General features: G+C 39.9%; 1 protein-coding gene across 1 annotated transcript; it reads left to right on the plus strand.

The window, feature by feature from the left end:
* The first annotated feature begins 2,228 nt into the window (after positions 1 to 2,228).
* pbx2 (pre-B-cell leukemia homeobox 2) lies at positions 2,229 to 13,635 on the plus strand. Its single transcript, XM_061717461.1, has 8 exons — positions 2,229 to 2,516; positions 4,320 to 4,393; positions 6,355 to 6,599; positions 8,383 to 8,573; positions 9,480 to 9,615; positions 9,812 to 9,953; positions 12,029 to 12,123; positions 13,321 to 13,635. The coding sequence occupies exons 1-8, from the start codon at positions 2,278 to 2,280 to the stop codon at positions 13,399 to 13,401; spliced, it is 1,203 nt and encodes a 400-aa protein (XP_061573445.1). The 5' UTR covers positions 2,229 to 2,277; the 3' UTR covers positions 13,402 to 13,635.
* The last annotated feature ends 3,165 nt before the right edge of the window (positions 13,636 to 16,800 follow it).

A 16,800-nucleotide genomic window follows, 5' to 3' on the forward strand; every position in this document is an offset into this window, starting at 1 on the left:
GTAATAATAGTAGTAGTAGTAGCAGAGGTGGGTAGAGTAGCCAAAAATTGTACTCAAGTAAAAGTACTGTTACTTCAGAATAATATGACTCAAGTAGTAGTAAAAAGTAGTCATCCAAATAATCACTTGAGTAAAAGTAAAAAAGTACTTGGTCAAAAAACTACTCAAGTACTGAGTAACTGTTGAGTAACGTCTGATTTATTTTTTTAACACAACCATTCAAACAGACAAAAGTACAAAATAATCATCTTCAGGCAAATTAAATCAATACAATAATAAAATAGATTAGAATTAATAAAAAATAAAATAGCTTAAATTAAAATACTTAAATTAAGTACTTTAATAAATAATAAAATACATAAAATAATAACCGAATAAAAAAAATAAATTAAGCACAAGTAACACACAATTTCAAGCCTTTGTACTTTTCTTTTTTAACCAGGCTCCGCAAGCAACTCATAGAAACTCTGTGTGTGTTTGAGTCCGTGTAAATGTGACAAAACATGCAAAAACAAACATTTTTCCCAAAGAATCACCCAGTGATGTCATGAGATTGAAGCGTACGCGGAGGGGAAAAAAGAAAAGTAACGAGCTCAATGTAGCCTAATGTAGCGGAGTAAGAGTACAGTTTCTTCTTCAAAAATCTACTCAAGTAAAAGTAAAAAGTATAGTGATTCAAAACTACTCCTAAAAGTACAACATTTCTCAAAACGTACTCAAGTAAATGTAACGGAGTAAATGTAACTCGTTACTACCCACCTCTGAGTAGTAGTAGTAGTAGTAGTAGTGGTGGTAGTAGTAGTAGTAGTAATAGTAATAATAGTAGTAGTAGTAGTAGTAGTAGTAGTGGTGGTAGTAGTAGTAGTAGTAGTAGTAGTGGTGGTAGTAGTAGTAGTAGTAGTGGTGGTAGTAGTAGTAGTAGTAGTAGTGGTGGTAGTAGTAGTAGTAGTAGTAATAATAGTGGTAGTAGTAGTAGTAGTAGTAGTAGTGGTGGTAGTAGTAGTAGTAGTAGTAGTAATAATAGTGGTAGTAGTAATAGTAGTAGTAGTAGTGGTGGTAGTAGTAGTAGTAGTAGTAGTAGTAGTGGTGGTAGTAGTAGTGGTATTGGTAGTAATAGTGGTAGTAGTAGTAGTAATAGTAATAATAGTAGTAGTAGTACCTGAATCTGGATTTTAACCCTCCTGCTGCAGCACAACAGTCTGCTCTCCCGGTGTTCTGTTAATTTCTGCTACCTGCCGAGAAATGCTACTTTGTGGTTCTGCGCATGCGCACAGTCGATTTTCAAAGTTTGATTGCCATGCTGAATTGATAATATGGGATGTTGAGTATTTTACATTTTACATTTTACATTCTACGATAAAGAGGGAAAAAAACAATTATATCGCTTTATTTGATATTCATTCAGTCATTCGCCTTTATTTAGCCAGGCAGGTCATTAAGAACACATTCTTATTTACAATGATGGCCTGGCAAGCGACAAGGACCACTTGAGGGGAAAAGGAAGTGGCCTAGGGAGTAAAACACAGTAAAATTGTAGCTCTGCAAAGGTAGAAAACCATTAGGTAGCATTTTTTGGCAAAGCAGCAAAAAATGTCAGAACACCTGCATGTCCTGCACATCTCCGCTGCCGCCGCTAGGGGCCGCTAGTGGAACCTGCTGCTCTGTGATGCCTCGGACCGGTGTTCTGCCGGCGCTGCGTAATATTACGAGATTAAAGTCGTAATATTACGACTTTATTCTCATAATATAACGACTTTATTCTCATATTACGACTTTATTCTCACATTGCGACTTTAATCTCATATTACGACTTTAATCTCGTAATATTACGACTTTATTCTCATAATATAACGACTTTATTCTCATATTACGACTTTATTCTTATATTACGACTTTATTCTCATATTACGACTTTAATCTCGTAATATTACGACTTTATTCTCATAATATAACGACTTTATTCTCATATTACGACTTTATTCTTATATTACGACTTTATTCTCATATTACGACTTTAATCTCGTAATATTACGACTTTATTCTCATAATATAACGACTTTATTCTCATATTACGACTTTATTCTCGTATTTTTTTTTGTCTTGGTTTGGCCCTAATACTCCGTCGTAGTGCCTTACCCCCTAATAAAAAAATATCAAAACAAACTTTGAAAATCGACTGTGCGCATGCGCAGAACCCCGAAGTAGCATTTCTCGGCAGGGAGCGAGGATCGTCAGAACACCGGGTCGGGTGCGAGTGCGCACACTCGGCTCTGAACGATGTTGCAGCCGGAGCCGCCTCCTCTGACGGGCAGCCTGAGCCGCGGACTCGCAGTGAGCGGACACGCCGCCATGCACGCACTGAGCGCGGGGCACGGCCCCGGCCACCCCCGCTCGGCCGGCGGGGAGCCGGGCCTGGACGGCGGGGAGAACGGGCTGGAGAGTCGGCGGGACATTGGAGACATCCTGCAGCAGATCATGACCATCACCGACCAAAGTTTGGACGAGGCGCAGGCCAAGTCAGTGACTCCTGTCTGCTGTTTAGCTCCATTAGCCGGCGGTTTATTACTTTAATGACATAATAAATTAGTTGTATCTGCTCTGAAACTCCAAAAACGTTCAAATCCACGTGTTGTTATTGTAATTATTATTTCAGGGAAGGTTGTAGTGCCGCGTTCCATTTACCTCGGAAATCGGAACTGGGAATGGCAGCCATCTTGGAATGGTAACTCGGGGGTGGTGAAGCTTCTCCCACTTCCCCAGTAGGAAATCCGACTTCGAGGGGCGTTCCAGTTGAAAATTCTGACTGGGAACTAGGAAATTCCGACTTCCGAGGACAAATGGAACGCGGCATTAGCTTCCTAGCCTGCCAGCTAACTAGCCACAGCTGTATTGTGTAGGTGTTTTCTTTTCATAATAATAACGATGATGATAAATACCGCCAGGATCCCCGAATATACATATATTAAACCTATAAAAACTTGAAATAAAGCAGTTTTTAGTTACTGGTTTGTAGAACTTTAACTGTGAGCCGTTTTCCTGTTTGTGTCAGAGCTAAGCTAAGTTAGCATCGCTGAAGGGAGTTTTTGTTTTGGTCAACTTGCGGTTTCATTCCTCCATGGAAATGAAATCTCCTTGTTTCAACAGTGTCTAAAACACATAAATACTCCCCTTGCAGTCGAGATGTATTCTCTGATTACAACTGTCAGTTTATCCTGAACCCCTTCTTCTTGTCAATGTGATCCTTATTTATTATTTAAGTACTCATATAGGAAGAATTCATTCGTTTATTTATTTTTTCATCATTCTTTTATTTATTTTCTTCCTTTCCCTTCATCCAATCTCGATTTAATAGGTGGGATTGTTCTCTCAATCTGATGTATTTATGTTTACATCTGAGTTTGTCATTGTTCTTGAAGTAATTCAAAAAATTAAAAAATAAAGTAATTAAAAAAATAAAAGAATAATAACAAAGATAAAGAGTACAATTTAATAGACGGTGTGATTGTTCTCTCAATCTGATGTACTTATGTTTACATCTGAGTTTGTCATTGTTCTTGTTAAATAAAGTTATAAAAAAATAAATAACAAAAGATAAGATAAGAAATCCTTTAATAGTCCCACAGAGGGGGAATTTCCAGATTACAGCAGCAAAGGGGATAGTGCAAAACACAAGAGGCATCAGTATCACACAATAATAATAAAAACACTATAAACAGTATATACAATAATAATAATAAGAAGGAGAATAAAAATAAGTAATAAGAAATACTAGTATATAAAAAAATAACAGATGGATATTTACAGATGTAATTTGCATAATTGCACGTTGCAGAGAATGATATTGCACATTATTTTCCGGTATGTATATTTATTGTCAGGTTGTTATGTTTGTGGTCTACTGTGAGCAGTGCTGGTTGTGTAGTCTCACAGCTGCAGGGAGAAAGGACTTTCTGTAGCGTTCCTTCACACATTTAGGGTGAAGGAGCCTGTCGCCGAAAGAGCTCTCCAGCGCTCTGAAGGTGTCCTTCATGGGGTGGGAGTCCTTCTCCATCATGGATGACAGCTTAGCCATCATCCTCCTCTCTCCCACCACCTGCACTGTGTCCAAAGAGCAGCCCACGACAGAGCCGGCCCTTTTGATGTTAAATAAAGATAAAGAGTACAATTTAATAGCCGGTGTGATTGTTCTCTCAATCTGATGTACTTATGTTTACATCTGAGTTTGCCATTGTTCTTGTTAAAGTAATAATAAAGTAATAAAAACAACTTTATAGTAAGGTTTTCTTATATCATGTTTTCTTTTTCTTCTTGTGCTACAGGAAACACGCACTCAACTGTCACCGAATGAAGCCAGCATTGTTCAGCGTTTTGTGCGAGATCAAGGAGAAAACTGGTGGGTTTTTGACGGTGTTTACGTTACTTTAAATGTGGTTTTATTTTGAAGCGCTGTGAGACAGACTATTATCAAGCTCAATGCCTCTGTGTCCACAGCAGGAATTTGGCTGTCATTACCTCTCAATACACCCAATTACAAAAGTCAAACAAATGTTATGTAAAACAGACAAATTGAAGCTCATTCATCATTTAGATAAGAACATGAATCTGTTTTATTTTGAAAAGTCATCAGCGAAAATGTGGACTACAACAAGCTCCTTTTTTCTTCTTTTTTTTAATTGCAAAGTAGTATTTTTTTCTTCTTTTTTAAAGTACAGAGTAGCTTGCTTTAACTTTTGGCCACTGGTTGCTGATCTGGTGTGATTAAAGACCATGAATCTGTTTTATTTTGAAAAGTCATCAGCGAAAATGTGGACTACAACCAGAAAGAACGCTCCTTTTTTCTTCTTTTTTTAAATTGCAAAGTAGTAGTTTTTTTTCTTAAAAAAAAAAGTAGCTTGCTTTAATTTTTTTTATCTTTTTGGTTATAAAAGCTGATTTTGGTCCTGCATATTTATCAGATTTGCTTTTGTCCTGTGAACCCTCCAGAACCCAGTCTTCTGGAAGAGGCCTATCAGTTTTACCAAAAGTAAGAACAGAAACCTACGGTGAGGCGTCTTTGTTTCTTATCACGGCCCACGTCTGTTTGGAGGGGCATGGCATTGATTTTTTGTTGTTGTTTTTTTCAATGAAGAGGCGATTTGGCTCAGACTCTTAACTCGTTCTTCTTAGCCATTTATTTCTCACCTTTTTCATGAAACTGAAGAACTTTTACTTCTTATTATGTGTATATGTTTTATTACAGTTTTAGTCTCATCCTTGAAGTCACTCTATAGCAGTACCCTTTATTGCCACATGGTTCAAGCATAGGGACCAAAAAAATTTTTTACAATTTATTTGTATAATTATTTATAATCTTTTGGTAGGGTTGTGTCAGGAAGGGCATGGAAATAATTTGACATTCCTGTTTATAATAACTAGCACATCATCAGTTTATTTGTAATGTTTTCCTTGTGTGTATTTATTTATTTTAATGAAAACCTTGATTTTAAATTTTTTTGATTTTGCAATACTTAATCAGTCCTCTTTTGGTTCCTCATTACACAATTGTCTGAATATCAGCGTGTTTCCATTGATACGTCACTCCCTCGAACCATTAACTTTCTTTGACCCTTTCAATCTTATTTTCTCGTTTTTTAATCGTCATCTTTTACAATTGAATGTTTTGGACTAGGTTGGAGTGGGGAGTTAGGAGCCGCTGCTTTTGCTTTTTCTCTTCCTTATTGTTGGCTGTTTTTTATTTTTTAGTAGTGTATGAAAAGTACTGTATAAATACAACCAATAAGTAGTCTAAATGGTTCACGCCAACTTCCAATTGAATGTAGTTTTGAAGGGTATAATCACATCTTTAACTTTTGTTCCGAAGGAAAATGTTAGACTAGTATCACAGCTTTTTAAAAGGTATTTAAAAAAAAGTGACGCAGTGACATGAATGACTCAAATGGTTTTCTAACAAAGTGATCATAAAATGCACAAAGCAAGAAAAGGACACTCTGAATTGTGGAACACTTCCAAACATGGCAGGTTGCTGTTTTCACTGGATAATTGTGACAAGGAAGCGGCAAATGTGAGCACAATTATTACATCAAAGCAAATCTATATGCAGCTTTCACATGTCACTGCATTTTAAATAATAAAGAAGGTTGAAGGTGAACTCATTTAGGTGTATAATAATGATAAAATGTGTTTAATAAGGTCAGATAATGTAATTATGGTATTAGCAGGTGATTAGTTGGATTGATGTTGCACTTGTGCTTGAATGAATCTGTTTGATCTTCATCTGAATGAGTGGGTCAAAGTGCTTTGTGTAGATGTTTCATCCACGACGTTTAAATGCACGGATATTTTCTGTATTTCCAGGCCTGTCGATGAGGAACGCCCAGGAGGAGGAGCCCCAGGACCCCCAGCTGGTGCGCCTGGACAACATGCTGTTAGCGGAGGGCGTCGCAGGGCCGGAGAAGGGCGGCGGAGCTGCTGCCGCCGTGTCGGCCGCCACCAGCTCAGGAGGGATGTCGCCTGACAGCTCGCTGGAGCACTCCGACTACAAAAGCAAGCTGAGCCAGATTCGCAGTATTTACCACACTGAGCTGGAGAAGTATGAGCAGGTACCGTGTCTCAGCAGGAGTTGAGCTCTGTACATACTTGCCTGTACTGAAGACGCCCTCCAGGAGCAAGATCCATAGGCATGTTAGATCAGGAGTTACCTTTCTGAGAAAAACATTCTTTCCACTTCATTCAGGCTCAATGAGTGAGTGAGCTCACAAACTTACAATAAGATTCAGATGAAATTCCATCATAGTTTTATTTCTGCAACACAGAAACAAAACACTTTCCCAGTTTTGTTACAGCCTATGAAACTTGCTGCACATGTGAAGTAACTTCTGCTAGGCAAGGCACGTTTATTTGTATAGCACAATTCAACACAAGGAAACTCAAAGTGCTTTACATCAACATTAAAAGCGGCAAGACACAATTAAACAGTAAATAACAAATCAAATGATAAGAAAAGAGATAAAATAATAAAAAGCACAAGTTGTTAAAAAGTAAGGGCAGTAGTGTACAGCAGGTACATCTCATTCTTACAATGGCAAGAATTACGTTTCTATACGGTAAAAACGTACAAAGATCGGATCAAATACAGTATTACTAAAGTAATCTGTGCCGATTCGTGCGGTGAATCAGACCAATTTGACAATTCTACATCACAATGCCTGAATTCAGGGCTTATCTGCTTCCCTGAGTCGTAGGATTAAAACATGTGCATTAATTCTGCCCGACACTTAAAACAAAAACAATTAATACATTTCCAGAAGTGGAGGTGCTACATAGATGCACATAAATCCAGCCGCCCACTTCTGATGATCCTGGTTCAGGCTGCAGGGGCGGGGATTCTTAGCGGAGAATCAACTACCTCCTCCAACCTTTCTGAGAGGACACCGAGTTGTTCCCCGGCCAGCCGGGAGATTTAATCGCTCCGGCTTGTCCTGGATCTGCCCTCCTAAGGTGCTTGGTCCCCTCCCAAGTTCCTCCCGGATGACTGGATTCTCTCCCTGTTTCTAGGGAAGAATCCAGTCACCCCACTTGCACTTGTGATCTCATTCTTCCAGTCACTACCCAGACTTCATGACTAAACGCCACACCTGTGGGCGGGAACATAAACTGTCAGACAGTTTATTTCACCTTCTGCCCGGTCATGCAGATCGTGTTCAATAACAACACTGTTTTGAGCTTTTCAGATTCATGATTGGTTGTGACACAGTTAGCTGAAGCTTGTATTTCTATACTTTAAAAAACTGTATGGAAAAGCAACAGAAATGAAACTTAAAGGCAGTGAAGAGATGCAAACCCACACTACTAGTTAAGAACTTTAAAATTAAAATAAAAAACTAGAGAAAATGAGGGGCAGAGATTTTTGAGTTGGACTGTTTACCTTGAGTTCAGCTCGCTGGCTTTGTATCTATACCGTCAAATACTAAACTTATTGGAGGATTTCAACAAAATTTGACTGTTTTTTGGAAGAAGAAAAAACAAACAAATCTCATTATCCTGCTATAGTAGTTTTGTTAATGGTGAGGATAAAATACTGAAACAGCTCCACATAAATGTAGCACATTGCAGTCCACTTGTTTATGTCACCTTTTAATAAACATCAAATTGCTTCAGGGTGTTGAGGAGTTTCGTCTAATGTTGATTAAGATTGAACTTGAATTGAAGGAACTGCATCACTCACTCAAGCCTACTGAAAAGGCCGGAGTCATTTTTCACCCAGATGTTTTTGTAGTGCTTTTATTTTGCAAAGACAAAAATATTAACGGCCTTGAGCATCATAATAAAACACTGATGTAAAAGAAGGTATCATTTCCATCCTCTGCTCTGGTCTGTATCCAGGCGTGCACCGAGTTCACCACCCACGTGATGAACCTGCTGAGGGAGCAGTCGCGCACGCGGCCCGTCACCCCGCGGGAGATCGAGCGCATGGTGGGAATCATCCACCGCAAGTTCAGCTCCATCCAGACGCAGCTGAAGCAGAGCACGTGTGAGGCCGTCATGATCCTGAGGTCCCGCTTCCTCGATGCTCGGTGGGTGTTTGATCCTTTGCTAATCTTGTTTCTGTGGAGCGATGAGTGTTGTTTCAGTTTGGACCAGTCAAAACGATGGAGCCTGAGAGAATGCCACTGAATGTATTGGATGTGCTTAGTGTTGTTTTTGTCATCCTGTTTCAATTTTAGTTTTAGTCTAGTCTTTGGGTCAAGCTATCATTTTAGTTTTTATTAGTTTTAGTCATGTTCATTCTCCTTTTAGTCGTGTCAAGTTTCAGTCGACTAAAAGTCTGAGCATTTTAGTCAGAATTGTCCAGGACAATTTTAGTCTAGTTTGAGTCAAAGATTGTATTTAGCCAAACCCATTTTACAATTCAAACAAGGTTATCTTATTATTATTTTATTGTTACCTTATAGACTCAAGAATACATTCATTCGAGATACAGAAGACTCTAATTTGAGTTTACAACATATTTATTTTTCCACATTTCTCCCCGTCTTTTTCTTTTTCGACGACACATCCGGTTTTCTTTTCCACGTCCATGTAGGAAAGTGTATCCAAAGATGGTTTCTTCTTCTTTTCCCAGCCCCAGAGAAGATCCCTGCGTTTCTCTTTGCAACTTTGTTTTTAATTGACGTGAACCTACAGCTCTGCGTTAATAGTATCAGTCTCGTTTTTATCCGTCTACAATATTGCATTATATGTTTATTTATCGTTATCGTCACATGACCAGCATTTTCGTTGCGTCTCGTCTCGTTTCCCTCAAGTGATAAAGGTTAGTTGACGACAACATTTAGTCATAATTTTCGTTGACGAAAGATACTTTAGGTGTACTGCAGTTTATTTTCCATTTCAGAGATCCTCGCTTCCATTCTGTTCAGCGTAAAAGGTCAATTAAGTCAACATTTTCGAAAAATACTTAAGTCCAGTTTGTGTCTCATCAGACGCAAGAGGCGCAACTTCAGCAAGCAGGCCACGGAGGTCCTGAACGAGTATTTCTACTCGCACCTGTCCAACCCATACCCCAGCGAAGAAGCCAAAGAGGAACTTGCCAAAAATTGTGGAATCACCGTCTCACAGGTACGATACCGAACACACCTGAGGAAGGAGGTGGAGGACTGAGAGTTACTGGCATCAAACAAAGCCGAGGAAATAGTGCATTTAGCATCTGAACTCCTGTGAACTAATGCCGCGTAAAAAGCTGCCACCCAGGTTAGATGTCTAAACTTCGACCCGTCTCTTTGAGGTATATTTTGATTGTATTATTTATATCCAGGTCTCCAACTGGTTTGGTAACAAGAGAATCCGCTACAAGAAAAATATCGGCAAGTTCCAGGAAGAGGCCAACCTCTACGCCATGAAGACAGCCTTGGGGGCCCGACAGGGCGACGACTCCCCGCACACTCCCAACTCCCCAGGTACTGCAAGAGAGCAACACCAGCAAACGTAGTTCCTCATACCTGGACCTCTTTTCACCACCCTGCAATTTAACTCATACCAAGTAGAATATTTTTAAACTGTTTAAGTGCCAAAGTGGCAAAAACTGACAGAAACAGACCATCGCTCCAGGTGAAGTCTTGTTACCTGTTTTAACCACTAGATGGCAGACATGCACTGCTGTAATCCTAACATCATGGTTTGGGATGAATCTTGTACCTGTAGGTGGTGAATTTGAATCTTGAACCTGAATTGAATGATTTGAATAATTGCTTTTAGAATCTGAATCTGAATGGCCTAATTGGAAATTGAATCTATTGATTTGAATTTGCATCACAATGAAATCAAAACTGTATTTCATTCTATTGAAAAATTCTTAATTGTTAATTAATTCTTAATTCTTAATGAATCACTCCTTAATTCATTCTCACTTTTCAGTTTTGCTTCTCTTCGTTTAAATTCAGATGTGCCACACACCCTTGGGTCAGGCAAAACTAGAGCGCAGGTGGGAAGAATGTCGATTTTACACCAGTAACACGCTTTACGTCGTCTGTACCTGCCGTAAACACCTGAAGGACTGATGTCCAGCAACCAACGGCCAACACTTGTGTTTGTAGATAAATAAATAAAAGAAATCGCAGCATGTATGACAGGAAATAATTAAGTTGTCAGCTCCTTCAAGGCTCTCAGAAAACCACGTGCTTGGTATTGCAGCATAAACTTTAGCAGCAGTGGCTGATAGCTCGTGTTTCACCCCATACAAGTAATCATTGGAAATACGCAGTGGCCTGCTGGCATACCGAGAGGAACCCCGGTGGGCCGACGCGATCACTCCTGGACCCTGGTCCAGTAAAGTTGGACAGATATTAGGGCTGCACGATTCTGGACAAAATGAGAATCACGATTTTTTTGCTTAGAATTGAGATCACGATTCTCTCACGATTTTTTTCCAATATAACATTTATTGCACTTATTACTTTAACTTTGCAACAGCTGAACAAAAATATAATAACAATAAACATCTCTTGTCTTCTTTACACAAACCTTTGAATAATTTAAACAATAATAACAATTTTGAACAATATTTGTTCCTCCCTGAGTTGAACACCCTTTCAGAAAGGGGACTTGTAACAGATCCTGTAGTTCTGAGGCAACAAATTATTCCTCTGGCTGGGATGAACCCTCCATTGCCTTTTGCTGCTATTAAGAAGCTGCCGATACAAAAGGTAAACGTTACAAAAAATATGATGGTGCCTGATAAAAGACTGGCATCAACTTTGTAACAGCTGACATTGAACATAAAAACAATAAACATCTCTCTTGTCTTTAAATAATTTAAACAATAATAACAATTTAACAATATTTGTTCCTCCCTGAGTTGAACACCCTTTCAGAAAGGGGACTTGTAACAGATCCTGTAGTTCTGAGGCAACAAATTATTCCTCTGGCTGCTTTTTGCTGTAACAGCTGACATTGAACATAAAAACAATAAACATCTCTCTTGTCTTTAAATAATTTTAACAATAACAATTTTAACAATATTTATGTGCAATATGTGTCAGGTGATGAGAAAGGTAGATGTTTCTCCAAATGTAATCCACAATCATTAACAAAATATAACAAACATGACAACATGATAGTTGACCATGACAGGACTACAACAACCTAGAACATAGGCCTAGTCCTTTTTTATGCAGCCATCTTTAAAAAAAATCGTCGTCATTTGGAAATGAGATTGCGTTCAAGCATGAATCGAGATCGCGATTTTTTTAACGATTAATCGTGCAGCCCTAACAGATATTCACAGCTCCCCACTTCTGTTGTCAATAACTCCTAAATAAAGAGACGTAAACGCATGAATGTCATCAAAACGAGACCTAAACTGCACAAAAGACATCGTCGATAAGCAACTGGCTGTATTATGCTGACTTAGGGACCGCCATGTGTGGACAGCACCACATGTAGGTCCTCCAAAGATTCTGAACAGACAATGTGAACGTAAAAGGTTTCTCTCCTTCAAATGACTGTTTCACATCAGTTTCTGTTTGTTTTGCAGGATCCGGGTCCTTCTCACTGTCTGGGTCGGCTGACATATTCCTCGGCGGTCCACCCGTGAACGGCGAGCAGTCTGCCTACCAACTGGGAGTGCAGGTACGCTGTGATTGTACTGAATCCCACGAAGGTCTTAAAACCATTAACGACTTTAAAAAAGTAAAAGAAGAGGTTTTTATTCTGAACAATTGTTCCCTTGAAGCTGCTCGATACAGCAGTACCTCTTCTGACCAGACGGGGGCATTTAGATCTGCTGTGTTGATCAAAGAATGCTGACATTTTTCTGCTAGATGAAGCTGTGGCACGTCTTGAAATACCATATCGTCCCACTAGAGGTGCACTTTTTTGTCTAGTACGACATGAATCAAAGTATTATTGTGGAATAGAGGCTTTAATAAACTATTAAAAGTTTTGGCATTGTGGATAGATGGATTGAATTCTGTTAATTTTTTTGAGCCTTTTGCAGATGGATTATCAGACTCCTTTTTTAAAAGGCGGCAGGTTTCATTACTGCATCAAAAGTTTGGTTAAAGTTGGTCAGAACGCTTTGTCTTTCCTCAAAAATGTTTAGCCAAATCAAGCACAGTACAAGTCACGCTTGAGTATATTCGATTTTACTGTTTACTCAAAGTGTTTACTGAAACTGTTGACGTGGCAGAGGAAGTATTTCTGCAGCTGGCTGCTTGTTTATGCTCCAGCAACCGTCAAATAATCAGTTGATCGACACTGTGGTCGGCCAGAAGGCAGCTGCGTATTAAACAGACTGATCATCTCTGAATTTAAAGTTTAGTGCTGCGATATTTTGTCTTCCTTTAACGGTCAGAAGGACCTGAAGCCTCACTGCTGGTGACACTGGTGGCCTCCAGCGAGGACGGTGCCGTCTCGTTGTTGCCCCGGTTTAAGGGGGCAATAAAATGATAATATCCTGAGGAATAAATTTAGCTGTAAGTCTGGTTTACAAAAGCCAAATAAATCTGTAAAATAATGATACAAAAACGGTCACGTGGATATCCGCTAGAATAGAATGAATAGAATACTGTATTGTCTGTCCCAATGGTGACAGACAATGAATGATGAATGTCTGGATATCCTGATATTTGGGTCCATGATGCCGTTTGTTGGTGAAACAGGCTGCTGTCATCACCAGTGATGCCTCTACTTCCAAAGTAGTGTCACAAATTGTAGGAATGTGGTTAAATTGATTAGATCCTGGGTGTTTTTACCTCCTTTCTTTATGAAATGACCCCAGAACTGAGGAAGTTGTGACATGTTATCTCCTCTTCTTGCTTTCTCCAGTCTAACGGAAACTGGCCGGGCCGAAACTCGCCCCCGTCCGGCGCTTCTCCCCACAGCGACCAATCAGACAACTCCGACTGATGGCCCCGCCCACTGGCACAGAGCGACAGCGATGGAAAGATTGACGGCGGACAAGACAGACAGAATGAAACCACACTTCCCACCTGGCTGCAGTTGTTTTTGGATGTTGGGTTATTTCAAATGTACATTGTCCTTTTTTCTTTTGAAACTGCTCAGCGTCGGTCATTCTTACGTTGGTGGGATTAGCCGGGTGCACAGTTGGTCGGGTGTGTGTGTGCGTGTGACTGCGTGTGTGTGTGTTGTGTGTGTGTGTGTGTTTGCATGCATGCAGGTGTGGTTTTATTATGGGAGTGTTGAGTTTTCCACTACTTTGACATGTTACTGAGGCGGGGAGGGATGAGGGGCGGGGCAGGGCTGCATTATTGTTTTTAGCACACTATATCATTATTATTATTATTATTATTATTATTAATATTATTGCTTTTATTTTTAGTGCTACAACTATTTTCTTTAACAGCTCGGAAAGCGATTTCATCAGTGAATGAGAGGGCAATAGAGAAAAATCCAAAGACTTGTGTGTTTGTTTCTCTGTTTTGTTTTCTTTTCTGTTTTGTACCGGGCTCGTGTTTCCCGTACGACGAATGAAGCGTGCCTGAATCCACTTTAACGGTCTGAATGAGTGTATCAACAGTGCTGTCTTTTACTTCTGTACAGTGAAACACCTGTATTCTCTCTACCTCTTTTACAATAAAGACTCTGTATTCACAAGCAGATGCTGCACGTCTTGCGTCTGTTGAGTGAGAGGATGACGATTCAGTTTCTGCAAACACCACAAAGTCTGGGTGTTGTCTGAGGTTGTGTATCGATGCAACCTGATCAGATCCATGGATCATTGCACCGTTACTGCAGATATACAGTGGGGCAAAAAAGTATTTAGTCAGACACCAATTGTGCAAGGTGTATAATCCAGGTGCCATAAAGTAAAAACCCTGTCCAGCAGTTGTTCCAACACTCTGAAGAAGCATGTGAAGACAATGCTACAGCCATTTCTGCTGTTTGCAACATGGGAATTGGTTGTTTTTTGCAGAGGTGTTTAATCCAGATGCCATAAAGTAAAAACCCTGCTGTGTTTCTGGATCCGCCTGTACATTTAGAACAGGTGTTTTCACTGAGGACCTACCATTTACCTGCAGAAGAGCTGGAACTTTATTGCACCTGGATTATACACCTCTGAAATTCTCCCACTTAAAAAGATAAGAGAGGCCTGTCATTTTCATCACAGTAATATTTGTATTTATGTATTTGACAGGGACAATGCAGTCAAACATAGATACAAGCTTGCAGCTGATGCGATGCATGTAGATTTTATACTGTAGCTAGTGCTAATTCTCAACTCCAGTCCCCAGTTGGGCTCTTCCACAACATTGCAGTACAATATAAAAATACATCAATGAAAAAGACCATTCAATTCAATAATACAATAATGCAATATTTAATTTACATGATATAAAACCTTCCCACACAAATATACACACTATTTACAGTCGAGTGCAGTTTAGATTTTTCTTTAACCAGGTTTTAGTTTTGGTGATGAACATGTTAAACTCTGAGATCGATTTAATTTCTGATGGCAGTGAGTTCCAGAGTTTACTGCTCTAGGAGAAGGATGACTGTCCCAAAGTTGTCCTGCACGCGATTTTGCAATTGTGGTTTGAGGAGGTTCTGGTGACTCTGTTGCTGTTTTGTCTCAGGAATATCTATAAGAGACTAAATGAAATATACCGGTACCCTTTGTTGGCAATGACAGAGGTCAAAGGTTTTCTGTAAGTCTTCACAAGGTTTTCACACACTGTTGCTGGTATTTTGGCCCGTTCCTCCGTGCAGATCTCCTCTAGAGCAGTGATTGGTCCGTTCCTCCGTGCAGATCTCCTCTAGAGCAGTGATGTTTTGGGGCTGTCGCTCGGCAACACAGATTTTCAACTCCCTCCAAAGATTTTCTATGGGGTTGAGATCTGGAGACTGGCTAGGCCACTCCAGGACCTTGAAATGTTTCTTACAAAGCCACTCCTTTGTTGCCCGGGCGGTGTGTTTGGATCATTGTCATTGCTGAAGGACCCAGCTACGATACATGGCCCCATTCATTCTTTCCCTTACACAGATCAGTTGTCCTGGTCCCTTTGCAGAAAAACATCCCCAAATCATGATGTTTCCACCCCCGTGCTTCACAGTAAGCATGGTGTTCTTTGGATGCAACTCGGCTTTCCTTCTCCTCCAAACACGACAAGTTGTGTTTCTACCAAAAAGTTCTATTTTGGTTTCATCTGAACATATAACATAAATAAATCAAAATTCTCTCTAGCAAACTTCAGACAAGCCTGGACATGTACTGGCTTCAGCAGGGGGAACATCTGGCCCTGCAGGATCTGAATCCCTGGCGGCGGTGTGTTACTGATGGTTCCTTTGTTACTTTGGTCCCAGCTTTCTGCAGGTCATTCACTAGTTCCCCCCATGTGGTTCTGGGATCTTTACTCACCGTTCTTGTGATCATTTCTACCCCACGGTTAAAACGAGTGGAGGACAGAGGAGCCTCTTAAAGAAGAAGTTACAGGTCTGTGAAAGCCAGACAGATCTTGCTTGTTTGTAGGTGACCGAATACTTATTTTTAGAGAGAGAATTTTACTTATTCAGTAAAAATCCTATATGATTTCTTGGATTCTTTCCCCCCATTCTGTCTCTCATAGTTGAAGTGTAACTATGATGAAAATAACAGGCCTCTCTCATCTTTTTAAGTGGGAGAACTTGCACAATTAGTGGCTGACTAAATACTTTTTTGCCCCACTGTAAGTGCTTTATACCAGAATCAAGACAACTACGTCTCTGGAAAAGAAACTTTCTAACCAGATGTGCAAATTAAAAGATAAAACTAGCTGATGCAGATGGACGTTAAGATGCACAGATCTGCTCATGATTAGATAAATGTAAGTGGGAATATTAAGTACAAGGGAAACTTGTACAGAATTAAAGTAAAAGCAACTTTTCATTCATATAAAACAAATCTAGCACCTCCCTGAGACCTCATCCAGGTCGATATCTAAAGCAAACTTTGTCCTCATGTGTGTCTTGAGCACAAAAGGAACAGCTGGACTGGAGGCTCCTGGCTTCAGGGAGACATAATCAGCTCCCCAGGCCCATTTCACAGTGTAGTTAATTTAACCTGTTGATATATCAGAGAACATCTCAATCATTGTTAATGATAATAACTTCATATTTTTCTTATTACTTTTGAATACATTCATTCTCACAGGGTCACAGGGGTCTGGTGGAGCTGATCCCGGCTCATTAACCCTGGACGGGTCTCCGGTCCACCCCTGTGTCACAGAACCACCCACATCAGACGGGGGATTCAGAATCATCGATCTACCTCTGAGTTTTTGGACTGTGAGAGGAAGCCGGTGTACC

This window comes from Cololabis saira, chromosome 3 (assembly GCF_033807715.1).
Source record: "Cololabis saira isolate AMF1-May2022 chromosome 3, fColSai1.1, whole genome shotgun sequence".
Lineage (NCBI taxonomy): Eukaryota > Metazoa > Chordata > Actinopteri > Beloniformes > Belonidae > Cololabis > Cololabis saira.

Coding starts and splice junctions, on each gene's coding strand:
- pbx2 (XM_061717461.1), top strand. CDS start 2,278: ATGTTGCAGCCGGAGCCGCCTCCTCTGACGGGCAGCCTGAGCCGCGGA. Junction 6,600..8,382: donor AGCTGGAGAAGTATGAGCAG/GTACCGTGTCTC, acceptor GTCTGTATCCAG/GCGTGCACCGAGTTCACCAC. Junction 8,574..9,479: donor TCCCGCTTCCTCGATGCTCG/GTGGGTGTTTGA, acceptor GTGTCTCATCAG/ACGCAAGAGGCGCAACTTCA.